The sequence below is a fragment of the Salmo salar genome, chromosome 01 (assembly GCF_965601325.2).
Source record: "Salmo salar chromosome 01, fSalSal1, whole genome shotgun sequence".
NCBI classification, from domain to species: Eukaryota; Metazoa; Chordata; class Actinopteri; order Salmoniformes; family Salmonidae; genus Salmo; species Salmo salar.
The window spans coordinates 85,950,205-85,977,480 of record NC_138291.1 but is presented as its reverse complement, the minus strand read 5'-3'; the positions used below and the strand labels follow the sequence as shown (position 1 = coordinate 85,977,480).

The 27,276-nt window shown below is 43.3% G+C and overlaps 1 protein-coding gene across 1 annotated transcript in view; it reads right to left on the bottom strand.

Moving 5' to 3' along the window:
* Positions 1-27,276, bottom strand: part of LOC106611807 (vinculin) — a 75,964-nt gene that overhangs the window by 10,466 nt on the left and 38,222 nt on the right. The window contains exons 3-12 of the mRNA XM_014212402.3: positions 22,758-22,908; positions 21,706-21,814; positions 21,216-21,338; positions 17,997-18,157; positions 8,549-8,639; positions 6,321-6,468; positions 1,997-2,150; positions 1,662-1,837; positions 1,099-1,289; positions 472-671 (exon numbers count right to left, since the gene is read on the bottom strand). Coding sequence (XP_014067877.1) covers positions 472-671; positions 1,099-1,289; positions 1,662-1,837; positions 1,997-2,150; positions 6,321-6,468; positions 8,549-8,639; positions 17,997-18,157; positions 21,216-21,338; positions 21,706-21,814; positions 22,758-22,908 — 1,504 coding nt within the window. The remainder of the gene's footprint in view (positions 1-471; positions 672-1,098; positions 1,290-1,661; positions 1,838-1,996; positions 2,151-6,320; positions 6,469-8,548; positions 8,640-17,996; positions 18,158-21,215; positions 21,339-21,705; positions 21,815-22,757; positions 22,909-27,276) is intronic.

Below are 27,276 nucleotides of genomic sequence, written 5' to 3'. Positions count from 1 at the left end.
GGGTAAGGGTTAAGGATAAGGGATAAAGCTATGGTTAGTTTATGGTTAGCAACTACAGATAGACTATCCAAATAAAGTGTTACCCACATTTATTTTTACTACCATAGTCATAGGGCTCCTGAGTAGCGCAGCGGTCTAAGGCACTGCATCTCAGTGCTAGAGGTGTCACTACAGGGCCTGGTTCGATTCCAGGCTGGAAGTCCCATAGGGTGGCGCACAATTGGCCCAGAATCGTCCGGGTTAGGGTTTGGCCGGGGTTGGTCGTCATTGTAAATAAGAATTTGTTCTTAACTGACTTGCCTAGTTAAATAAAGGTTAAATAAATAAAATTGTGGATCTGTCTTTGACTGCAGCTGGTGTGTCCTGCCAGGAGGGGGAGCCCTTCACCATGCCTGTGTCAGAGTGAACTCCAGCTGGTTTGGATGACTTGTGTGGCTAATGACTTGTGAGAGTGAATGTGAGCCGTCTCACCTTCAGGGTCTCCTGGAGCTGCTGAGCCACGGCACGCGCTTGTGGCGACTCTCCCTCGCCCCTGACGGCCAGGTTGGCTAGCTGGGCCATCAACTGTTCTACCTGCTCACACTTCCCCAGCAGCTCCTGTCTATAGGGACCTGGCAGGGAGTTAGCCAGACGACGACCCTCCGCCACCAGACCCCGGATAGCTGCCTGGCCTGTGGAGAGACATAGATGGAGTCAGACACAGAAGCAGCAGTCTAGGTGGCTTATTATTCCATATATTGTTGTGGTTATGCTTACTCTGAACATTCTCTAGTAGACGGTGTCATACAGTCCAGAGCCAGTGTAAACAATGCATGACATGTGAGAGTGTATCCAGGCTTCTGAGCCGACAAGCCAAAGAGAGCATTATGAGGTTGGGTGAGAGTAGTGGAATGTAGTGCACAGAGAAAAACAACACAGCAAGTGAGGGAGGGAGCCAGAGAGAGATAGATTGGAAGAAAGAGAGATGAAATCAAGAAGCAGGGATGGAGAGAGAGAGCAAGAGAGCGAGAGAGAGAGAACCAGAGAAAGAAAGAGAGAGAGCGAGAGAGAGAGAGAGAGACTGGGAGCTACGAGAGAGACCAGGCTATTGAGACTCACCCACTCCACCGTCATCAATGGTAGGGTTCTCCATCCAGCTCTGGGCCTGTTCTATCTTCCCTTCCAGGTGGACTGCTGCCTTAGCAGGCCTGCTGTTGGCTACAGCCTTGTTGGTCTTCGACTGCAGGTTCTGCAGAGCCGTGGCTATCTGTTTGGCCAATGCCCTGGCCTCCGGAGTATCTCCTCTACCCCTGTGAATGGGAGAGAATAATGACATACTGGAAAGGACCTTTCTCATAGTCTCTCTAAAGCATTATATAGTTATTTTAGGGAAAGCTAAATAAAAATGAAATGACGTTGATTACGATTTGTGGACTACTATCTAGCAAGAAAACAAAATGTGATTCAACCTCTAAAGAATTACATCACCAAGGGATACATGTATAGTGAGAACAATAATGGCCCAAGAACCGAACCCTGCGGAACTCAATATTTTACCTTGGTTTGGTTTTTACCGAGTGTTTTGAACATTCTTCATTGAAGTCTTCTTTATTCTGCATTGTTCCTTTTTTAAAGAATGCAACCAACAACTATTTACATAGCATATCCAATGTGCGACTTACTGTCTCCGGAGCTCAGAGAGCTTGGCGGTGAGAGCAGCCATCTCTCCGATAGACCTCAGGATGTCATCTCTCTCCTTGGGGTCTTCACACATGTCAGCGATCTTCTTGGCCTCAGTCAGGAGGGCTCGGATGTTCTCCTCTCCCTCAGGACCACCGTTGGGGTCTGCGAGCCAGTTCTGCAGAGGCACAGGGTTAGTGGTCAACATAAGACAATCGGCCCAACACCATGGAACACAAATTACTGTTGTTTAATGCTTTTGTGTGCTATCCTCTTGGATTTGTGTTTTACTTTTATCCTATCATCAATCAATTATCCAATCAATCAGATATCCTACCTGAGCAGCGTCAATCTTCTTGGCGATGACCTGTTTGGAGTTGGTCATGGCCTCCAATTTCCGGGCTGCGTTCTCCACCTTTCCCGTGAGAATGTCCAGGCCCTGGGAGACCTGTTGGGCCTTCTGCATGGCTGCAGGAGATGCCCCCTGACCCCTGGAGAGAATGAAAACACAGAACATCAGTTGGTTGTAAAATTCCAGAAACGTTCACAAAGTTCACAGGTGCCATGACGTGGCCCTTTCTGGGGGTAGATCATCCCACCCCCCCCTCACTCTCTCTCCTAAACCCAGGTTTTGTTATCTCAGGTCATAAATTCCTGGCAGAGACTCTCTCCCCCTGGTCATGCAGAAAGAGAGGGAGAGAGCAGAGAGAGAACAAAGGCCTTCACTTGGCCAAACTCCTAATTCCCCAAAATGTGAGAATTAAACAATTTCTACTTTTGAGAATGTGGGAATGGTCCGTGGACACTTAAGGGACAGTTTATGAGGAGTGTGTCTCATTTGGTGATCTCATGAAAGACAGGAAACATATATAAAGGTATCTCTTAAAGTGTACATTTCCCAGCTGTCAGGTTTACATCTAAATATTGTGAAAAGTATGTGATTAAACATGAAACGATTTGTGAAAAGATGTAATGTGATATTAACCTTCTAAATGAGAGTATGGATTTTCATATAAAGATTAACTAGTCAGTGGCCACACCCCCGTGAGCCCAGACATCACATTAGGCGTCATGGACTGCCCTTTTCTACTGAAACGTATAAAACCCACTCTTGATGAAATTCACACCAGACCACGCAAACCCCGGTGTAAGCTAAGGTTGCAAATGGTTGAATTTCTGAGACCAAAACATGTCGGGTGATGCTGGTGTGTGAAGTGGTTTAAACTACAACTCTACCAAAGGACAAGACTATACCACGTGGAGCATTGGCTGGACGGCTGGAAATGGTTCAACTCTGAGACTATCGATCCCTACAGAATAAGAGCAAATCTTAGACGTATAATTACTTGTCTGCAGCAAGAAATTACGTAAACCTAGAACGAGCATACCGACAACCACCGAAGCATCTAGTCTATGAGAACATTTCTGAATGGTACTCCTCTGAAGTGTCCATTCTAACCACCTACAACCATGAAAGACTTTGTGACTTCAATGAAAGTTAACCAGAGACGATGATGGACGATCGAGGATTCCAACAGAGAAGACAACAACGACATACGGGAGTAAATATATATACATTGCAATTATTCTCAAATGAGCGGCCGTTCGTGTGCAAAGGATTAGCATTTCAATGAATATAATTATAGACTGTAATAAATCGATTTTCTCTTTCCTGCACTTTCTCAGTCACACCCCTTTCCTCTTGTCTACCAAGCTGTCATATCGGCTTAGCCCACTAGGGACTTTTCTATCATTGTTAGTAACCAATATCTACTGTTTGTTTGTTATGCATTTCTGTGATTATTTAGTTAGTAAATAAATAATTGAGCCAATTTGTATATTGCTGATTCATAATTTATGCTAGGGTTTGTGCAGATAACCAAGAATTTTACGACATTTGGAATGAGACTAACAAGGTAATAATAATATATTAATGAGAAAGACTAATCGATCAGATATGAAAATATCTGAGGGGTTCTGTTCAGAAAATTACAGCTCTATAAATCGACATTTTCCGTGGTGCCCCGAATTCCTAGTTAATAAAGTTTACATGATTAGTTTAATCACTTAACGATAATAATTACAGAGAATTGATTTGATAAAATGACAGTCTTCACATTTAATGATAGTAAAGACACGACACAGGTTTTTCAGGAATCCCAGCATGGTTGGAATCCCTGCTTATCCCTACTGATTCCTGGAATAACTGGGTTAATGTGTGGAAAGCAGGTTGGCATTCATCGTCATGAATATGTAACTGGAGTCAGATCTGCAGTGGTCACTAGCTAGCACAGCCACAAAGTCATACAATCCAAATAAGTGCAGTAAAATGCGTTGTTTTACTATTCTTAACCCTTGCCTTAACCATACTGCTAACCCTAATGCCTAACCTTAAATTAAGACCAAAAAGCTAATTATAGTTTTTTCATGAATTTTTACAATATAGCACATTTTGACTTTGCAGCTGGCCCATCCAGTGGAAATCGCTCAGGGCAAGATTGATGACAATAAACATCAACTTGCGTAGGGAACGATACATGCATGTGGAAAAGGAAATCTTGTTCATAGTGTTAGTCATTCTGATAGAAATTAGGAAATATTTCATTGACTAACATGTTCTGTACCTCTTGCCCTCCTGCTGTTTAACTTCCTGTTCACTGTCTCATATGGGATGAAATACTTGAACAATAATATAATTTTTTCCCGATCTTAGTGTCTCCACTTCCAGAGGCCTTTCAAGTTAACAGCAGACAGTAACTCATTCAGGCCGGGGGTTTAACTAGATTATGCATTAAGTGAGGAAAGCTGCTTTTAATCTGGCAGCGTGACTCAGTGAGTGTCCCCAGCCACTGTGAGATCTCATCGGAGGGGAATCAGTTACAGTCTAATACACTATAATCCCCTGTAATAAGCTTACCACCTTGTAGGTTACTTTCTCTCACTGATTGATCACAGGCTGTGTTTCAAATGGTATCCCATTCCCTATATATATTTCTTTGCAGATTTACTTTAGTGCCTTATTGCAAACAGGATGCATGTTTTGGAATATTTTTATTCTGTACAGGCTTCCATGTTTTCGCTCTGTCATTTAGGTTAGTATTTTGGAGTAATTACAATGTTGTTGATCCATCCTCAGTTTCTCCTATCACAGCCATTAAACTCTAAGTGTTTTAAAGTCACCATTGGCTTCATGGTGAAATCCCTGAGCGGTTTCCTTCGTCTCCGGCAACTGAGTCAGGAAGGACGCCTGTAGCTTTGTAGTGACTGGGTGGATTAGCACACACCACTAACTAGCTAGCCATTTCACACTAGTTACACTCACCCCCCTTTGACCTCCTTCTCTTCAGCAACCAAGCCACAGAAACAACTACTGTAAATTCCGGACTATAAGCCGCAACATTTTTCCCACGCTTTGAACCCCGTGGCTTAAACAATGACGCGGCTAATATATGGATTTTTCCCGCTTTCAATTTTATTTTCTCCAAAAAAACACATTCTGTGATGTGCTCAGTTTTTTGGCGGCATGAAGCTTTCATTAGACCAATGAAATTGCCGAACGGGTTAAGGTCAAACAACTTTTTTGTTTACTGTTTAGATTAAATCGAGCGCTCTCAAACTTCCCATCATTCTGATTACGGTAGTCATTTTGTCACCCTCATCATGGCAAAGACACGGAGAAAAGCATATGATGCAGCTTTCAAGTTGAAAAAAGATTGATCTGGCTGTTGGAAAAGGAAATAGAGCTGCTGCACGGGAGCTTGGTCTTAATGAGTCGATGATAAGACGTTGGAAACAGCAGCGTGAGGAATTGACTCAGTGCAAAAAGACAACTAAAGCTTACTGCAAATTTTTAATTTTTTGTTACAAGCCGTGTTTCGTTAAAGCCAATTTATTTTTGTTACAAGCCGTGTTTAGTTAAAGCCTGTGTAAAGTTAATTTGTTTCAATGTACCGGTAGGCACCTGCGGCTTATAGACATGTGCAGCTTATTTATGTTCAAAATATATATATTTTTTTTAATTCAGTGGGTGCGGCTTATATTCAGGTGCGCTTAATAGTCCGGAAATTACGGTACTTCAAGGTCTCAGAGCCAGTGTCATTACCGATTGAAATGCAACTAGCATGCACTGCTAAATAGCTAGCCATTTCACACCAGTTACATGAGCTTGAGAAATGTTTAAAAAAAAAACAATGGATACATTTCCCTAAGAGTTGTGCAAGGTTGGTAAAATCATATTCAAAATTATTCATAACTGTAATGGCTGCTAAAGGTGCTTCCACCAAGAATTAACTCTTGGGTGTGAAGTCATACACAATCAATGCATCCTCATTTTGTATTTTTTTGTCATTTTTTTCCTATAGTTTTTCTTTCATTTTGGAAATGTGGAGTAGCTTGTGGACATAGGAAAAATATAAAATGTAATCATTTTTTAGAATTAACTTCAAGGCAGCAAAATGTGAAGAATGTGCAAGGGGTGTGTAGACTTTCACTCGCGACTGTATGTATAGTTAATTGGTAGAGCATGGCACTTGCAATGCTAGGATTGTGGGTTTGGTTCCCGGGGCCACCCATACATAAAATGTATGCACGCATGACTGTAAGCCGCTTTGGATAAAAGCATCTGATAAACGGAATATATTATTACTGTATATGTACTGTACCTGGCCCTCATCTCAGTCACCTGGTCAGTGATCTGGCCCAGGGTTTTGGCAGTGCCCAGGATATCCCTCCGCTCCTTCCCAGCACACAGCTCTCCCACCTTCCCAGCCTCATCCAGGATCTGACGGATGGCCTGTTCTCCTGCATCCCCTGATTACCAGGAGACAGAGACCACGGCAAGACAAATGTTACTTACAACCTAGAGAAAAGGGACAACTGCGTTGTTCAATTGGCGCCAATCAGAAGAAAACAGACTGATACAGGGAGGAACTACTTACACTCCAATAAAACAGATTGTTTTAGTTTTTAATTGAAAAACATTGCGCTACAGATGGCCCAAATGCAGAGGTTTTCAAACCTCTCCTCGGGGACCCCCATCCGTTCCATATACAGTTGAAGTCGGAAGTATACATAAACCATACCAAATACATTTAAACTCAGTTTTTCACAATTCCTGACATTTAATCCCAGTAAAAATTCCCTGTCTTAGGTCAGTTAGGATCACCACTTTATTTTAATTATGTGAAATGTAAAGAGAATGTAGAGAGAATGATTTATTGCAGCTTTTATTTCTTTCACCACATTCCCAGTGGGTCAGAAGTTTACATACTCTCAATTAGTATTTGGTAACATTGCATTTAAATTGTTTAACTTGGGTCAAACATCTATGGTAGCCTTCCACAAGCTTCCCACAATAAGTTGGGTGAATTTTGGCCCATTCCTCCTGACAGAGCTGGTGTAACTGAGTCAGGTTTGTAGGCCTCCTTGCTTACACACGCTTTTTCAGTTCTGCCCACAAATGTTCTATAGGATTGAGGTTAGGGCTTTGTGATTGCCACTCCAATACCTTGACTTTGTTGTCCTTAAGTCATTTTGCCACAACTTTGGAATTATGCTTGGGGCCATTGTCCATTTGGAAGACCCATTTGCAACCAAGCTTTAACTTCCTGACTGATGTCTGAGATGTTGCTTCAATATATCCACATCATTTCCTCTCCTCATGATGCCATCTATTTTGTGAAGTGCACCAGTCCCTCCTGCCACAAAGCACCCCCATAACATGATGCTGCCACCCCCGTGCTTCACGGTTGGGATGGTGTTCTTCGGCTTGCAAGCCTCACCCTTTTTCCTCCAAACATAACGATGGTCATTATGGTCAAACAGTTCTACTTGTTTCATCAGACCAGAGGACATTTCTCCAAAAAGTACGATCTTTGTCCCCATATGCAGTTGCAAACCGTTGTCTGGCTTTTTATGGCTGTTTTGGAGCAGTGGCTTCTTCCTTGCTGAGCGGCCTTTCAGGTTATGTCAATATAGCACTCGTTTTACTGTGGATATAGATACTTTTGTACCTGTTTCCTCCAGCATCTTCACAAGGTACTTTGCTGATGTTCTGGGATTGATTTGCACTTTTGCACAAAAGTACGTTCATCTATAGGAGACAGAACGTGTCTCCTTCCTGAGTGGTATGACGGCTGCGTGGTCCCATGGTGTTTATACTTGCGTACTATTGTTTGTACAGATGAACATGGTACCTTCAGGAGTTTGGAAATTGCTCCCAATGATGAACCAGACTTGTGGAGGTCTACAATTTTTTTTTATGAGGTCTTGGCGGATTTCTTTTGATTTTCCAATAATGTCAAGCAAAGAGGCATTGAGTTTGAAGGTAGGCCTTGAAATACATCCACAGCTACACCTCCAATTGACTCAAATTATGTCAATTAGCCTATCAGAAGCTTCAAAAGCCATGACATCATTTTCTGGAATTTTCCAAGCTGTTTAAAGGCACAGTCAACTCAGTGTATGTACACTTCTGACCCACTGGAATTGTGATACAGTGAATTATAAGTGAAATAATCTGTCTGTAAACAATTGTTGGAAAAATGACTTGTGTCATGCACAAAGTAGATGTCCTAACCGACTTGCCAAAACTATAGTTTGTTAACAAGTAATTTGTGGAGTGGTTGAAAAACTAGTTTTAATGACTCCAACCTCAGTGTATGTACATTTCCGACTTCAACTGTATATATGAACTATTTCAGAACTAGCACACCTAATTCTACTTGTTAATTAATAATCAAGCCTTTGATTACATGAATATGGTGAGCTAGTTCAGACTACAACAAAATTGTTTAATGTCTGGGGGTCCTCAAGGAGAGGCTTGAAAACCACTGCCCTAATGAACACGGCCCATGTATATTAAGCCACTGGGAAAGCCAGTCTCTGTTACCTTGTTGGGCGTTGGGATCCCTCAGCCAGCTCTTGGCCTGGGTCATCTTAGAGTCGATGAGTGCCAGAGCTCTCTTCATGGCCTCTGTATCCTTTAGTGTCAACAACAGGGTTAAAGGAGATAACATGGATGAATAACAAAGAACCTTCCAGTCTAGAACCTCCTCAAAAATACACATTTGAAAAAGATTGATTGACTACAATTAAGACTTTTTATTACAGCATTTTGAGACCTTGGGACTATAAGGTTCTATCTGTGCAAAGCATAGTTCTGAGATATTGAGCATCAAAGTTTTCATATGCCAGATCTCAGAACTGTCTTGTAGTGAATTATTCTTCCATAAACCATTAAGACACTCAGCTTAAAGGTACATAAAGTGCAGAGTATCAAAATCCTAAGACATTTATAAATCAGTTATTTTAGGGGAGTGCAATCGCAGATCGAACCTTATGGCTCTGAAATGTCAATCTGGGATCAGCCATAAGATTCTATCTGGCAGATAATGTTAAAAGTATTTCAATTTCAATAGAAAAGTATAAACATTTAATGATTAAATAAATAAAAGTACCCTTCCTTCTTTCTTATGGTCATCACACATTTGTTAAAGCGATAGTTCTCTCAAATGGCAAATACACTATATTCTATGAAGAACTAGCAACACTGCTAAAGCCTAGCACTCGATGAGTAAACTGATATAATTTTCTGGTCTATGACACCCAAAGTCAGTAAATAATTGGTATTAAATCGGCAAAATGTGGTAAGTTTGTACTTTTTGTGAAATACCCTTTCCATGGAGTTTTCGTATTTATATAGAACAAGATGAAAAGACAAAAACAGGGCCTAAAACATGCTCTAAGACTGGGTTTCCTAAACTCAGTCCCCCCTAGGTCTATGTTTAGTTTTTTGTCCTAGCACTACACAGCTGATTCAAATAACCAACTCATCATCAACCATTCATTATTTCAATCAGCTGTGTAGTGCTAGGGAAAAAAACTATGTGCACTCAGGGTGGCCCCAGGACCGCATTTTGGAAACCCTGTTTTAAGGCACCTGTATTTAATTATTTTTACCATGTAGAGGTTACGTTATGGCCATTCTTCTGAAAAAGTGGTGAAAAAAATCTAAGTAATTAAAAAAGAAGACCAGAACTTATGATATGAATAATCAAGAACTTTGGACTAAAAGGTTCTATATGCAAAATGTACAGTTTTGAGATAATTAATATTTTTGAAGTCCCAGATCTCAGAACTGTTTTGTGAGGTCTTCCTCTTTCATGACTTAATAAGTATATAATCTTACATACAATTATTTGTGATTGACAACTCAGCATTGTGTGATTGGATTGCAGATAGAACCTTACAACACCAAGTTAAAAGGTGTTTGCGCAGATAGAACTTTCAGATGTCATTTTTCTTATAGTAAATTGACAAAGATAAATACATTTAAAAGGACCATCTAAAGAGCAACTCTGTGAATAACATATTTTTGACCAAAATGTCAGACAGAAACTTATAGTTCCAAGGTCCCAATTTGACATACACAAAGATTTGTTCAAATAATTTGTGCAATGTCTAAAATTAGGTAATGTCCCTAATGATCATTCCTTTTTAGGGTAACCCTTCTGTAGTTTACTGTATGTCTTCTGAGTCAGCTAATGGTCTATCTGTCAATGAGCCAGATATTCCAGCATGTGTTTGGAGTTTGAACAGGGTTGGAATAGTGATCTCATACAGTAACAGCATTTGCCTGCTTGGGGAATTCATTAATGTGATGATGACTGATGAGCTTGGCATTCACACAGATGAACACACGGATCATGACGTTACATAGTTACATAGGGAAAAGACATGTCATCTCCATGATTACTACCATTACAGTACACACAACAAACCTGCAAAAAGCTGTCACACACACATCTGTACCTCAAATGCAAGGTTAACCTCTGGCAGCAAGACACAACTGTAAAAGTGCACATGCTGTTCAAATCAAATCACTTTCCATTATTTTCACGAGTCCCAAATGGCACCCTATCCCTACATAGTGCACTACTTTTGACCAGAGCCCTATACAGTGGTGAGGAGGAGCTCCTTGGACCCTTCCTGCCCGGAAGTAATTTAGCCATTCATTGTAGCCACTGGCACTCTGTATTTTTTTCTTGTGCCAATTAACTCGTGACAGTCCTGGATTACTCATTATACTAACAAAGTCCGATTTAGTCAACAAATACTACAGTCAGTTTAAAAAAAGGTTAAGGGTACAAGACTGTTTACATATCTGACTGTGTTGGCAAAATCACTACATATCTCATTGAAAGAAGCGGGGAAAGGCTGCCTGTTATCACAGTTCCAAGACCAGTCAGAAACATCCACCTATGCCAATGTCGTCGGTGGATCTCAAAACTGAACTTGGATCCGCGTTAAGTAGCAATGATATCCTTCGCCACCTTTGTCTTACGACACGCCAGATAGCTCGAACCAGTCATGACTATTCAACAAAACAATAAATAATTTAAGTTTCTATCCAGCTAATTTCTTAGTTACATGCTTGAATAACTAGCAAAGGAGTTTTGAAGTTAAGGGTGCAGTATTTATGAAGCCTGGCAATGACAACGAAACCTTGCATAGTTCAGCTAGCCAGATAGTTTAGCCAGGGAAAACAAGCTCGGGACAGGACATAGCTGGGCGCACATGCGCACTAACTAGGCTAATGCGGGTCACAAATTGTCATTTTTATGCCCTGATATCAGCAGTTGGCGACAAAAAGTTAGATTAAACAATTCAGAGACTGAAGCAAATCGGTATACAATCCCGAAATCAGCTGTAACTGTCAATAGTAAAACAAAGCCTAAAAAGATGTTTGAGCAGGGGCGCAACTGTCACTGGGGACATGGGGGGGACATGTCTGAAATTGCATTTTGTCCCCCCAGTTTTATAATTAAAATGTGATACAAAACGAGGCATTGGTGTGCTTTAGGACCATGCAGACGCCTCCGAGCGGTCAGGTAGGCTGTTTAGAGTGTTTATCCGACCGGATAAAAAAAAAATGTGACGCCCCTGTGCTTGAGTGAACCTGAATCCATAAAATTAATGGTGAAGTCACTTCAGGACACAGTAGACTTCTCCTCTTCACCACTATGGGCCATGGTGAAAAGTACAACACATTATACTGTGTGTACAAAACATTAAGAATACCTTCCTAATATTGAGTTGCACCCCCTTTTCCCCTCAGAACAGCCTCAATTCCTCGGGACATGGACTCTACAAGGTGTCGAAAGCGTTCCACAGGGATGCTGGCCCATGACGCCAATGCTTCCCCCAGTTGTGTCAAGTTGGCAGGATGTCCTTTGGGTGGTAGACCATTCTTGACACAAACGTGAAACTGTTGAACATTAAAAACTCATCAGCATTGCAGCTGTTGACACAAATGCCTGGCACCTACTACCATAACACGTTCAAAGGCACTTAAACATTTTGTCTTGCCCATTCACCCTCTAAATGGCACACATACACACAATCCATGTCTCAATTGTCTCAAGGCTTGAAAATCCTTCTTTAACCTGTCTCCTCCCCTTCATCTACACTGACTGAAGTTGACTTAACAGGTGACATCAATAAGGGATCATAGCTTTCAGCTGGATTCATGGAAAGAGCAGGCGTTCTTAATGTTTAATACATTCAGTGTATAGTGACTAGGGTGTCATATGGGACACAACCGTCAATATGGGTGTGGGGTGTTGTTTCACATCATAAAAAGCCAATCGACTGTGACATTGTACCTCAATCGGAGGAAATATAACAATTTGTCCAAGTCAAGAGATGGCGTTGAAACAAAGCTGAGTTCTACACAACATGTGGCAGAGTGAGAGACAAAGGGTGATGGTTACATTTTACTTTATAGCCAATGCGCTTGAGAATCAAACCCACAACCCTGGCATTACAAGCACCATGCTCTATCAACTGAGCCACACAGGACCTTGGTTGAGGGTTGAGTGATAGGCTAGTGATCTTGTATGTCCTTTGAATGGCCTTACGCAGTTTATTACTTTTTACTCCATAAAGGACATCCACAAGTGGCTGTTCTCTCTGATACCACCACCCATGAGATTAAAGCCTTGGCATTTGTCCTTCAGGGACAATACAGATCTATGCTATATTAATACTGTACGTCTACTGTCTAGTCTCTACTGCATCACTAAACCAATATTAGCCTAGCGGTTTAGAGAGTTGGGCTAGTAACCGAAAGGTCGATGGTTCTAACGCAATTTTTCTTTTTATAATTGTCCGTTCTGCCCTTGAACAAGAACAACAACTGCTCCCTGAGTGCGCTAGGCTCAACTTCTCCGCTGTTTTGGTGCCCTAGCTACCACGCTGTATACAGTGTGAAGTGAACCCGTGCACATGCGCTGGTATTGTGTGTGACTATGTGAGAGCGAAGTGTTGCATCTCAATATCTCAGGTGTTGCTAGTTTGCAAAGTCATTTTGCTGAGTCTAACTTTAAAAACGAAAGATTGAGCAAAGTCAAGAATGGCACTCAAATGGTGAAATAAAAATAAATAGATAAAAAAACATGAAGTAAAATAATAAGGTGAGGAATGATGTCACTACGACTATGTCGCAAATGGCACCCTAGCTTCCCTATATGCCCAGGTCAAAAGTAGTGCACTATATAGGGAATAGTGTACAATTTGGAATGCATCCAAGGTTTACTTTACCAAGTGAAGCCAGCCTGAGAAGTGGACAGGTGGTTTGACAGACCAATCCTTTCACAACACAAGCAAACACACACTCTCTAACAGTACACTCCATCCATCCAGTGAGAGGCCCTTGCGTTGGGCATTATTAGTATTGGGGATCATGTAAGGTGAGAGGACATTAGATAATTTAAGGAACCTAGCTAGCAAGATATGTGAGCAAAGGACCACTGTTTTTACACACTGACACTAGCGCAGTCCTGGAATCAGTCAATTTTTTGACCACTTGATGACTTGAGTGCCATTCTCCCATGGTAAAAATATAGTGCAAGATATGTACACTATTACTACACAGATCAGGATGAATTTACACTGCCTAAGGACAGTTTCCCATAGCCTGACTAAGCCCAGAATAAACCTGGACTAAAAAGCATGTTCAATGAAGAATCTCATTTGAAAGTACTTTTAAGTCCAGGAAAAGGCTTAACCTGTGTTCCAGAAACTGGCCCCGAATCTTACTGGAACGTTGAATAAAATATCTGTTTTACATGACTCCATAGTGCTATGGATCAATAATACACCTAAAGGACATCCTACTACTGGCATCTATAGGAGAAGGGCACTCAGGTCAGCTGTTTATGTGTTATGTCAAACTTGCAAAAACAAACCCCCCCCCCCCCCCCCCAAGAAAATCAAGAAAAACATTGCTTGTTAAAGGGATATTTGAGGGATTTTTGCAATGAGGCCCTTTATCTACTTCCCCAGAGTCAGATGAACTTGTGGATAGCCACTTCCTTCAAACCGCATGCAGAATCATAAAAATGATATCCACGAGTTCACCTGACTCTGGGAAAGTAGACGAAGGGCCTCATTGCCAATATCCTGAAGTATCCCTTTAAAGTAAAGTAAATCAACTGCGAACATTTTTAAAACTTGCTGCCCATTTTTTCCAAAGGTGTAATTCCATTCCATTAGCATTGCTTATGCTGCATCTAGCATAAGGCAACATCTCTCACACTCACCTAGCTAGCGTATCTACTACAGTAGCACTCATAGTTTTACCTTAGCACTGATCTACTACACAAAAGCACACATGGACAACCACATGGCACAAACTGTCATCATCATGTCAGCATACAGACAGGGAGCTATCTGTAAGGTTGCAAAATTCCTGGACAGTTCAATAAATTCCTTGGTTTTCAAGAAATCCTGGTTTGAGGATTTCGGCTTTCCTGCTGTTTCCCTCCTGATTCCGGGAATCCTCCAACTGCGATTTCGGGAAAACCAGGGTATTTGGTGAAAGTTCCAGGAATCTTGCAACCCTAGCTATCAAACATGCTGCGTCCGAATGCACAACAAGGTAGGTAGGGGGCGAAAAAGGTAGGCTTACCTTCTACAGGGAGGGGGGGGGGGGGTAAAAAGAAAGGAAAAGAAAACAAATACAAATGTTTAACCAGACATACCAACCAAGACCAACGGGAAAAAAGAGGCAACGTAAAAATAGTAAGAAGCTTAGTAAAGAAGAAGTCATTCAGAGTGGAGAGTGGGGTGACATGGGAAAGAAATGCAGCCGGTTGAGACTGACTGGGCATGCTAAGCAGGCAGAGTGGTGGTCAGAAAGAGTTAAAGGAGAAGTTATTTTTTTTACAACCAAATTTCAATTTTCTGTTGTAGAAGGGTTTAGACACATTTTTGTAATTTCACTTGTTTTTGGGGCCCTGAAAAAACAAGTCCAAAGGCTCCAAAAACACCCAAATACTTCCTTTCAGAAACAGAAATGCTCTCAGTATAGTGATGCAGGTCTTTAGATGAAATCGTGTCATTCTGAAATGTATTCGCACCTCTCTGTCTATTCTAATGGTAACTGCCAAAATAAAGGAAACGCTTGAATAAATGAGGGATACAAAGTATATTGAAAGCATGGGGTGCTTCCACACAGGAAGTTCCAGACACTTGTAGCATCTATGCCAAGGAGCATTGAATCTGTTCTGGTGGACAAACGCCCTATTAAGACACTTTGGGGGATATCTAGTCAGTTGTATAACTGAATGCCTTCAACTGAAACGCGTCTTCCGCATTTAACCCAACCCCTCTGAATCAGAGAGGTGTGGGGGGCTGCTTTAATCTTATGCTGGTGTTTCCTTTATTTTGGCAGTTACCTGTAGCAGCAGGCTACACAGAGAATCGAACAGCTGGATAGGGGAAACGGCAAGATTCGCGCAAAACAGAATATGACATTGCTTCAGAATTACACAATTTCATGTGTACAATATCTAAAGAACTGCATCACTATACAGAGAGCTTTGACGTTTCAAAAAATATGTTTTGGGGTGATTTTGGAGTCTTTTTTCATGTTTTTTCGGGGCCCCCATACTACACAACGAGGATGAGGAAGTGATTCTCAAAAATGTGAAATCCCCAAAAGTTGTCTGGACCATATATATATATACACTGCTCAAAAAAATAAAGGGAACACTTAAACAACACAATGTAACTCCAAGTCAATCACACTTCTGTGAAATCAAACTGTCCACTTAGGAAGCAACACTGATTGACAATACATTTCACATGCTGTTGTGCAAATGGAATAAACAACAGGTGGAAATTATAGGCAATTAGCAAGACACCCCCAATAAAGGAGTGGTTCTGCAGGTGGGGACCACAGACCACTTCTCAGTTCCTATGCTTCCTGGCTGATGTTTTGGTCACTTTTGAATGCTGGCGGTGCTTTCACTCTAGTGGTAGCATGAGACGGAGTCTACAACCCACACAAGTGGCTCAGGTAGTGCACCTCATCCAGGATGGCACATCAATGCGAGCTGTGGCAAGAAGGTTTGCTGTGTCTATCAGCGTAGTGTCCAGAGCATGGAGGCGCTACCAGGAGACAGGCCAGTACATCAGGAGACGTGGAGGAGGCCGTAGGAGGGCAACAACCCAGCAGCAGGACCGCTACCTCCGCCTTTGTGCAAGGAGGAGCAGGAGGAGCACTGCCGGAGCCCTGCAAAATGACCTCCAGCAGGCCACAAATGTGCATGTGTCTGCTCAAACGGTCAGAAACAGACTCCATGAGGGTGGTATGAGGGCCCGACGTCCACAGGTGGGGGTTGTGCTTACAGCCAAACACCGTGCAGGACGTTTGGCATTTGCCAGAGAACACCAAGACTGGCGCCCTGTGCTCTTCACAGATGAAAGCAGGTTCACACTGAGCACGTGACAGACGTGACAGAGTCTGGAGACGCCGTGGAGAACGTTCTGCTGCCTGCAACATCCTCCAGCATGACCGGTTTGGCGGTGGGTCAGTCATGGAGTGGGGTGGCATTTCTTTGGGGGGCCACACAGCCCTCCATGTGCTCGCCAGAGGTAGCCTGACTGCCATTAGGTACCGAGATGAGATCCTCAGACCCCTTGTGAGAACATATGCTGGTGCGGTTGGCCCTGGGTTCCTCCTAATGCAAGACAATGCTAGACCTCATGTGGCTGGAGTGTGTCAGCAGTTCCTGCAAGAGGAAGGCATTGATGCTATGGACCGGCCCACCCGTTCCCCAGACCTGAATCCAATTGAGCACATCTGGGACATCATGTCTCGCTCCATCCACCAACGCAACGTTGCACCACAGACTGTCCAGAAGTTGGTGGATGCTTTAGTCCAGGTCTGGGAGGAGATCCCTCAGGAGACCATCTGCCACCTCATCAGGAGCATGCCCAGGCGTTGTAGGGAGGTCATACAGGCACGTGGAGGTCACACACATACTGAGCCTCATTTTGACTTGTTTTAAGGACATTACACCAAAGTTGGATCAGCCTGTAGTGTGGTTTTCCACTTTAATTTTGAGTGTGACTCCAAATCCAGACCTCCATGGGTTAATAAATTGGATTTCCATTGATTATTTTTGTGTGATTTTGTTGTCAGCACATTCAACTATGTAAAGAAAAAAGTATTTAATAAGATTATTTCTTTCCCTTTATTTTTTTGAGCAGTATATATATATATATATATATATATATATATATATATATATATATATATATATATATATAAGAGAGAGACATAGATAGAAAGAGAGAGAGAGATAGAAAGAGATATAGATAGAGAGAGAGAGCCTATGCATACCTGCTTAAATGGAAATTAGGACCCTGTGCCTGTGGCCTCAAGCAATCTTAAAATAGCAATGTAACAAATGGCCATTTTAGACAATCAACCTCCTCAAAATTTGGCCTATCCAAAATTAACAAAAATAATTTTTATAACAATGAACAGTAAATGGGCATCACACTTAAACCTGTCCAGGCTGCGGTGTGCTCTACTCCCACAGCATTCTGGGAGTCTGTACATGTACGCGAGCGCACAGTGTATAGTGCATGTGAGCGCACGTGGGTGTTTAGCAGACCAAGCTTTGGCCCAGACATTCACTGCTTTGCTTTTAGCCTTTAATTTGAGTCCAGATTCATACAAAGTCATACTGGACAAAAAAACATAGCTTTCTTTAGCCGGTGCAATGAGCGAGTGACTGGGCAAAGTGATTTCACTGCCTAAGACGAGCAGCTCTCGAGGGTCGAGGTGTGTGCGTGTGGGAGAGACCGGGCCAAAAACAAGCTCTGGGGTGAAGTTTCCCCCAGGTACAGCATCTTTCCACCAATTCTAACATTAACCGTTAGTGGGGAAAATGCACAACTGACCCAAGATCAGTGCCTAGGAGCAACTTCACCCACTAGTGGCCAAGACAACCCTGAGGGTGTGGTTCTAGCTAGCTACGTACCTTATTGGCCCAGGAGTCTTCGTCCCAGGAAGTGAGCTGCAGCACCCTAATGATCTCGTTGATCTCAGCGCTCATCTTCTCGAAGGTGAAGTTCCTGTTCTTCAGAGACTCCTCTACTCCCTGGCTGCCGGACGTCTTGGTTGTCACAAAGATCTTGATACCTATAGTAACACCACAACAATGACCATCAGTAACAAGCACTTAGTTACTTGCAGTATAGTCGTAAGTATAGGTAACTGAACTTGAGGTCTTCACGGGTCCAACAGACCTTGAAATTCCGAGATCCGACCCGAGGGGGTTCGGGTCCTAAATTTTGTCTCGGATCAGGTTCGAGCTGATATAATTGCCATGAGTCTCGGGTATGTGCAATTGAAATTGATTTACCGACAGTACCTCCTCTGTAAATGTAAAGGTGGTTGATGAGAACTGTGTGAGCTTGTTATCTGTGTCAGCCAGCTGAAACTGGTTCTGGCCTCTCAACTAACATGCACCTGCTGCTAAGGAGAGCGAGAGAGTGAGTGAGAGGAGCCTTGGCCTAGTCAACTGTTGATTGTGAAGATGGAGGCATTTTTCATTGAAGTAAAATGAAAGTTAGAGAAAGAGTATAATAAAAAGAAGCCGAGAAGGGGAATTTCCATGGGGACAAGTTTTAATATTGTAATGGGCAAAGATGATAAGAACAATTGCGCGGCCAACTCTTCAGGTTTGACGCAATTTACCAAACTTGTATTTTATTTATTTTTCATATTTATTATAATTAGATGTATCATTATTTTAGGCTTTTATATGAATCCAAACCAGTTCTCTACATATGCAAAAAGTGTTTGGGAGACATTTTCGAATGGCTAAATTAAGTTCAAACTGTTTTTAAAATGTTTTGCTCGGTATTTCGTTTAAGATAGGTTATAAGTAGGCCTGTTGTAAAAGAAAGATCATTAGCTTATTGGTGTCATTTGTTCAGTAGCCTATGGTATAGGGACTAACCTTTGTTGAGAGGTCTATTTGCTTCAATATAGCCTGTTCAAAACTTGTGGGTTTAAACCAGCTCTTTAAATACACTACATCGCCAAAAGTATGTGGACACCCGTTCAAATTAGTGGATTCGTTCCATGATTTTGGAATAAGATGTTATACGACGTTCGAGTTGTTAGATTAGTGTCCACATACTTTTGGTCATGTAGTGTTTGTAAAAAGTATTTTGTTTCATTCTGTTGAGACATTTTCTTTGGCCAAATTAAGTTACAAACTGCATGTTTGCCGCAATATAATATAATTACTATGTTACTCGCATTCAAACTATAAAAAACAAAATCAGGCCAAGATGCAAAAATAAACTTATTGTAATGCTGCAATATAATAACCTGTTTGTATTTTCCCTATAAGCAACGGCTTATTTTACTTTTGACATTACCCTAATAAAGTTTAGAAAATGTTGTGAAGGTTTGGTGTGTTGTGGCTATTATACGCTTTAGCTACTGCAGGCTATGAAGGCAGTGCGCATTGGCGCTCCAACGGACTTCGGCAATTGAACTTGAGGTGAGGAAGAATGTTTTAGGCCTACCAGAGTTATTCCTTTAATCTAACAATATAACGCTCCTCTTTATATGTTTGAAATTAACAAATTAGCCTAAATCTGTATAGCAGTAGTAGCCAATCTGACAAGGAAAAAGAAATGCATCTCCGTGTTGGAAACATGCCACCGGGATATCTCTCTCTGTCTCTATAGGACTAGGCCTACGCTTCTCGTCCTTATATATACAGTTGAAGTCGGAAGTTTACATACACCTTAGCCAAATACATTTAAACTCAGTTTTTCACAATTCTTGACATTTAATCCCAGTAATAATTCCCTGTCTAATGTCAGTTAGGATCACCACTTTATTTTAAGAATGTGAAATGTCAGAATAATAGTAGAGAGAATGATTTATTTCAGCTTTTATTTCTTTCATCACATTCCCAGTGGGTCAGAAGTTTACATACACTCAATTAGTATTTGGTAGCATTGCCTTTAAACTGTTTAACTTGGGTCAAACATTTCGGATAGCCTTCCACAAGCTTCCCACAATAAGTTAGGTGAATTTTGGCCCATTCCTCCTGAAATTGCTGGTGTAACTGAGTCAGGTTTGTAGGCCTCCTTGCTTACACCTCCTTGCTCCTTGCTTACACACGCTTTTTCAGTTCTGCCCACAAATGTTCAATAGCATTGAGGTCAGGGCTTTGTGCCACTCCAATACCTTGACTTTGTTGTCCTTAAGCCATTTTGCCACAACTTTGGAAGTATGCTTGGGGTCATTGTCCATTTGGAAGACCCATTTGCGACCATTTGCGACAATAGAAGCTCACCTGAGATGAGAACAGGCAGCTGCTCTTACACTGTGTTCAATAGAAAAGAGTATAATAGAAGCTCACCTGAGAGGAGAACAGGCAGCAGCTATTTGAATGTGTTCAATAGAAAAGAGTAGAATAGGAGCTCACCTGAGAGGAGTTCAGGCAGCAGCTCTTGATGTTCAATAGAACAGAGTAGAATAGAAGCTCACCTGGGATGAGAACAGGGAGCAGCTCTTCGTGTTCAATAGAATAGATTAGAATAGAAGCTCTCCTGAGATAAGTACAGGGAGCAGCTCTTTGACTGTGTTCAATAGAATATAGTAGAATAGAAGCTCACCTAAGATGAGTACAAAGCAGCAGCTCTTTGAATATGTTCAATAGAATAGAGTAGAATAGAAGCTCACCTGAGAGGAGTACAGAGAGCAGCTCTTTCTGTTCAATAGAATAGAGTAGAAGCTCACCTGAGATAAGTACAGGGAGCAGCTCTTTGAATGTGTTCAATAGAAAAGAGTAGAATAGAAGCTCACCTGAGATGAGTACAGGGAGCAGATCTTTCTGTTCAATAGAATAGAGTAGAAGCTCACCTGAGATGAGTACAGGGAGCAGCTCTTTGAATGTGTTCAATATAATAGAGTAGAATAGAAGCTCACCTGAGAGGAGTACATGTAGCAGCTCTTTGTGTTCAATAGAAAGTAAGCTCACCTGAGATGAGTACAGGCAGCAGCTATTTGAATGTGTTCAATATAATAGAGTAGAATAGAAGCTCACCTGAGAGGAGTACATGTAGCAGCTCTTTGTGTTCAATAGAATAGAGTAGAAGGTCACCTGAGATGAGTACAAGGAGCAGCTTTTTGACTGTGTTCAATAGAATAGAGTAGAATAGAAGCTCACCTGAGATGAGTACAGGCAGCAGCTCTTTGACTGTGTTCATGGAGTTGACCAGCATTACGCGGTGTTCCTGGTGGGTCAGCTCCTGCTGTCGCTCGTCAATCATCTTTGCCATCTTCGTCATCCCTGGACAGGAACAACAACAAAGGATCAGTTATATAACGTGTTTCTCTCATGTAATTTCCACTTCCTGTCAACATGCCATCCATGCAGAGAACATCAAGTCAACATTAGGTCATCATGTCAGGAGCATAGGGTGTTGAGGTGGGATTGATGCAGGATCCGTTTGTGTTTTGTCCTCTACCTGTTTGTCTGTATACATTTTAAAATGCAAAATACATTTAAAAAAGTAATGTTAAACATTTATGGATAAAGCATATATTATTGTTATTATGCATTATATCATCTCAGTAGCCAGGTATTGGTAACTAAAGTATGTGGTTTTGACATGTGGTTGTAACACCTATGCAAATGTAACTATGAAGGGACTGACCTGGACCCAGGTTCTTTGTGTATGTGATCAGGTCCTCCATAGATTCCACCACCTCTGCCACGGTTAGGTACTCCAGGATACCTTTGCAGACGCGAATGATTTTACGAACCTGCAATTGAGCAGAACAACACGAAACAGGATCAATAATCTACATTGTCTTGGTCACCCAGCTTGGTGTGGAAATTAGATTTGGAAATCCGATTTGAAGTCAGATTCATCTTTTTAGACTAGTGTTTCAAGCGAGACCTTTCATTCTTGGACTCTAAACTCCATCTTCATTGGCTAAAGACTTCTTATTATGATGTGTGAATCACAGCTGAAGGTGAATCTTTCAGAGTGATTATGCTTACGTCATATTACATAAACGCTATCTTGGACTTAAATGTCCAAGACAAATTTCCCCTCAGGACAATAAAGTAAATCCTAATTAATTGTTGGTACAGTATTTTGTCTAGCTATTTAGACTGGATATTAATGCTGTGCTACTGACATTTCTGTCTCTTTGTCCTGCTCTTTCAGCTCCAGACCAGCTGCATGTGTTGTGTACTGTGTGTGTACTGTGTGTGTGGTTACTGTACGCCTCTCCTCACCTAGTCCCAGTGCTGCTTTATAAACAACTTACCTGGCTCAGTCCCAAAATGCACCCTATTCTATGTCTCTACACTGTACTGTGCTACTATCCCTGAGTCCAGCTGCATGAACAGATAAAACAGCATGTCTGTGCTGACTGCCGAGTCTCCCTGGCTGCTGCTACCGCCTGATGAGAGCTGATGGCTGGTGATTTTCACCCCCGGGGAGAGAGGATGGGGGAGAGAGAATGGATGGGGTTGGATGGATGGTACGGCTACCTGGTTTAAGACACTAGCTCTAGCCTTCTGTGCTGAGCTGTGCTGTGTCGTAATAACACACATTCGTCCCGGAATACATTTTGAGCATGGCCAAGGATGGGCGGCAGGTTATGCCTGTGTGTAATTAATGGGGTTTAGAAGACGTTCAGTTTGAGGGTGAGATTAAACTGCTCCCAGAACCAATGGTGATGTACTTGACTGTACCTCAGCCTCGTCGAAGGTCAGCAGCAGGTCCGATGTGCCAGAGAGGATGCCCCGGGAGCCGTCAATGAGGTAATCTCGAGCGGGGACGGAGTAAGGGTCTGCTTTCAACATAGATGCTGCCTGCACCAGCTTGGTGCATGCAGTCTCCACCCTGAGAGAGGGAAAGAGGAACAGTGGAAAACAATACCACTAAACAATAACGTAACATAGATCATTTAGGGTCTCTAAAAGCCAGTAGGGCACCAGGCCAGTAGGGCAAATCTCCTGTTGTTAAAAGTGATCATGGATAAAAGTGTCTATACATAGCAGCAGTGTGTCTAGGTGGAATTGCTGACCTGACGACAAAGAAAAACGAAACGCTCTTTCATGTTTTAAACACAACTACTTTCTCACGTTCTAAATCAGTATACTGCCTCAAGTCATATACTGCAAGGCAAGCAGATGAAACCCATTGTCAATATGAAGAGCTTCTATTAGTCTCACAATATATCTCACACTATAGCATCCCTGAGCAGGTTTCATGAAAATGGCCTCGGGCGTGTACTGCTGCAGCAGAGGAGATGCAGTATATTTAAGATTCCTGTTAGTCAGCGAAACACAGGCAGGCTCGATATCATAGCCCAAGCCTCATATCCATCCCCACGGTACGATGCACAGAAACAGGCAACAAGACAAAGACAGACATGTTCCAATTCTCACATAATCCTAACTTCGAACTAAAGCCTACGGGCCAAAACCTCTTCTCCTCTGTTTAATAGGGAACTGGGAACTAGCATTATTCGTCCCCCTGGAAGGCAAGGCACTGTGTTTGCAGGAAGGGCCAGACTAGAGAAGTTCGGTTTGAGTTTCCATTATAGCTAAGGCAGAATTGCCGCTGGTCTCTTAAAGCCTGTGGTAACTGGTAATGTATGTGCATATTAAAACTGGAAGAGTGCTGGGAAGTGACACTTGCATGCTGGCGGTGTCTGTGTGTAGTTTGTAGTGTAGGCAATGCCAGGGCCGTGTGCTCGATTCCCACTGGGGTCACATGTCACGATCGTTATATAAATAATCGAACCAAGGCGCAGAGTGAGTAGAGTTCCACATATTTATTACAGTGAAACCTCAAAACAACAAAGAATTAACGAACGTGCAGTACGTAGCGCACATAGGCACTAAATAAAACAATATCCCACATCGCAGGTGGGAAAAGGAACACACTAAGTATGATCCCCAATTAGAGGCAACGATATTCAGCTGCCTCCAATTGGGAACCATACTCACCAACATAGAACTATAATAACTAGAAAAAAACCCTAGTCACGCTCTGACCTATTACACCATAGAGAACCCTGAGGGCTCTCTATGGTCACGGCGTGACAGTACACCCCCCCCCCCAAAAGTGCGGACTCCGACTGCAAAACCTGAACCTAGATGGGGAGGGTTAGGGTGGGCAACTAGCGTCGGTGGCGGCTCCGGTGCGGGACGAAGTACCCGCTCAGACCGCGGATCCGGCCATGAAGCCGGGCTGAACACCGTGCCCGGACTGAGCCATGGAGCAGAGGAAGGCTCCGGCCGTGGAGCGGGACTGGACGCTGTGCCTGGACTGGGCACCGGCGCAAAGGAAGGCTCCGGCCATGGAGCGGGACTGGACGCCGTGCCTGGATGCCGTGCCTGGACTGGGCACCAGCACAGAGGAAGGCTCCGGCCATGGAGCGGGACTGGACGCCGTGCCTGGACTGGGCACCGGCGCAGAGGAAGGCTCCGGCAATGGAGCGGGACTGGACGCCGTGCCTGGACTGGGCACCGGCGCAGAGGAAGGCTCCAGCCATGGCACCGGCGCAAGGAAGCTCCGGGCCGTGGACCGTCACTGGAGGCTCTGGACTGTGAACTGTCGCTGGAAGCTCCAGGCCGTGGACTGTCACTGGAGGTTCCGGGCTGTAGACCGTCGCTGGAGACTCAGGGCTGCTGACACTCTTCAGGGAGAGTGTGGGGAGCCTGTACAGTACATACCGGGCTGGGGAGGTGCACTGGAGACCTGGTGCGTGGACCCGGCACAGGTTTCACCGGACTAATGACACGCTCCTCAGGGCGAGTGCGGGGAGCCGGCACAGGACGTACTGGGCTGGGGAGGCACACTGGAGACCTGGTGCGTGGAGCCGGCACAGGTTCCACCGGACTGATGACACGCTCTTCAGGGCGAGTGCGGGGAGCCGGCACAGGATGTACCGGGCTGGGGAGGCACACTGGAGGCCTGGTGCGTGGAGCCGGCACAGGTTGCACCTGACTGATGACACGCTCTTCAGGGCGAGTGCGGGGAGCCGGCACAGGACGTACCGGACTGGGGAGGCGCACTGGAGGCCTGGTGCGTGGACCCGGCACAGGTTTCACCAGACTAATGACATGCTCTTCAGGGCGAGTGTGGTGCAGAATACACCTAACCAACATCTCTCTCCGATCTCCCTCCTCCAACCCCGAGGGCTCTCTATGGTCAGGGCGTGACATCACATATAAAATGTATGCACTCAACTGTAAGTCACTTTAGATCAAAGCATATATTATGCATTATTAATGCATCGACACTGAACAAAAATTAACAGTTTTACCGAGTTACAGTTCATATAAGGAAATCAGTCAATTGAAACAAATTCATTAGGTCCTTATCTATGGATTTCACAGGACTGGGCATAGGCCCATCCACTTGGGAGACAAGCCCACCCACTAGGAGCCAGGCCCAGCCAATTGCAATGAGGTTTTCACCAAAAAAAGGCTTTATTACAGACAGAAATACTCCTCAGTTTCATCAGCTGTCAGGGTGGCTGGTCTCAGACGATCCTGAAGGTGAAGAAGCCGGATGTGGAGGTCCTGGGCTGGCGTGGTTAAACGTGACCTGCAGTTGTGAGGTCGGTTGGATGTACTGCCGACTTATGGTAGAGAAATTAACATTGAATTCTCTGGCAACAGCTCTCGTGGACATTCCTGCAGTCAGCATGCTAATTGCACGCTCCCTTAAAACTTGGCATTGTGTTGTGTGACAAAAAAAGCACATTTAAGAGCGGCCTTTTATTGTCCACAGCACAAGGTGCACCTGTATAATGATCATGCTGTTTAATCAGCTTCTTGATACACCACACCTGTCAGGTGGATGGATTATCTTGGCAAAGGACAAAATGCTCAAAATTTGTGCACAAAATTTGAGAGAAATAAGTTTTTTGTGCGTTTGGAACATTTCTGTGATCTTTTATTTCAGCTCATGAAAGATGGGACCAACACTTTACATGTTGCGTTTATATTTTTTCAGTATAATATGTGTGTTACGTTAGTGCAGCCAGCACTGTCCTTCAGCAGCCAGCCCCATGCTATGCTACATTGCTGGACCAGACCAGGATCTATGCACACGCTAATTATAGTGAAGGAGATATATATAGTTAAGGAGACACATTCCAGCATGTGTATCTGATGGATGAAGACAGGGTGACGATGTGACTTTAAGGTGCCAAATGGGTTCAGGGCGCCTCCGTGACCTCTATGACCTACGCCTGCCAATTGCTTTTCATCCGTGAACTTGTTGGGCGTCCCGTGACCCCGTCGTGACCCCGTCAGCCCCTATTGTATTACTGAGTTATAGACGGAGGTGACGGGGGCGAGGGTGTAAAGGCTAAGAAGGGATCGCAGAGTCACAGCAAAGCAGCTGGGCTACAGATTATTGCTAGATCGAGTGGTGTAGGAAGAGATCTCAGGAGGGAGATACCGGAGGAGGAAAAATGTATATCCCTCTTGATTAATTCATTCAGGGAGTGACTTATCGTTAGACTACTGTTTAAAATGATAAAAAGGTAATATAGACTCAGTGGCCAGTTTATTAGGTACCAGGTCAAACCACCCAAATCACCCAGCCAATGTTCTGCACACCACTGTTGTACTGTGCCGATATTTGTCAGTTTGCCTGTTGCCATTCTCCTTCAACCTCTCATCAACTTGCTGTTTTCACACATAGGACTGCCACTGACTGGATGTTTTTTGTTTGTTGCACCATTCTCAGTAAACTCTAGACACTGTCATGCATGTAAAGCCCAGGAGGCCGGCCATTTGTGAGATACTGGAACTGGTGCGCCTGGCACCGACGATCATACCACCCTCAAAGTCGCTTAGGTCACTCGATTTGCCCATTCTACCATTCAATCGAACGCCTTGATGCCCGTCTGCCTGCTTTATATAGCATGCCACGGACACGTGACTCACTGCCTATAGGAGTGAACCATTTTCGTGAACGGGGTGGTGGACCTAATAAACTGGCCACTGAGTGGAGATTGAATCAATACGTCCAAAGAAAACTACTGTCTGAAAATACATTTTAATAGCATGTCTTCACTAGGGGCTTAGCTTTGGTCGAGGTTGTACAAGAGCAGCTGTCCAGGAAGGAAGACCATATAGAAACCTAACAGTGTTCCTTTCTGCTTCCTCTGTTAGTGAAGAGTCCCTCCATAGAGTCTCTCCATGGGCAAATAGTAGCCTATGAGGCAGCCAGCAACTCACTAGC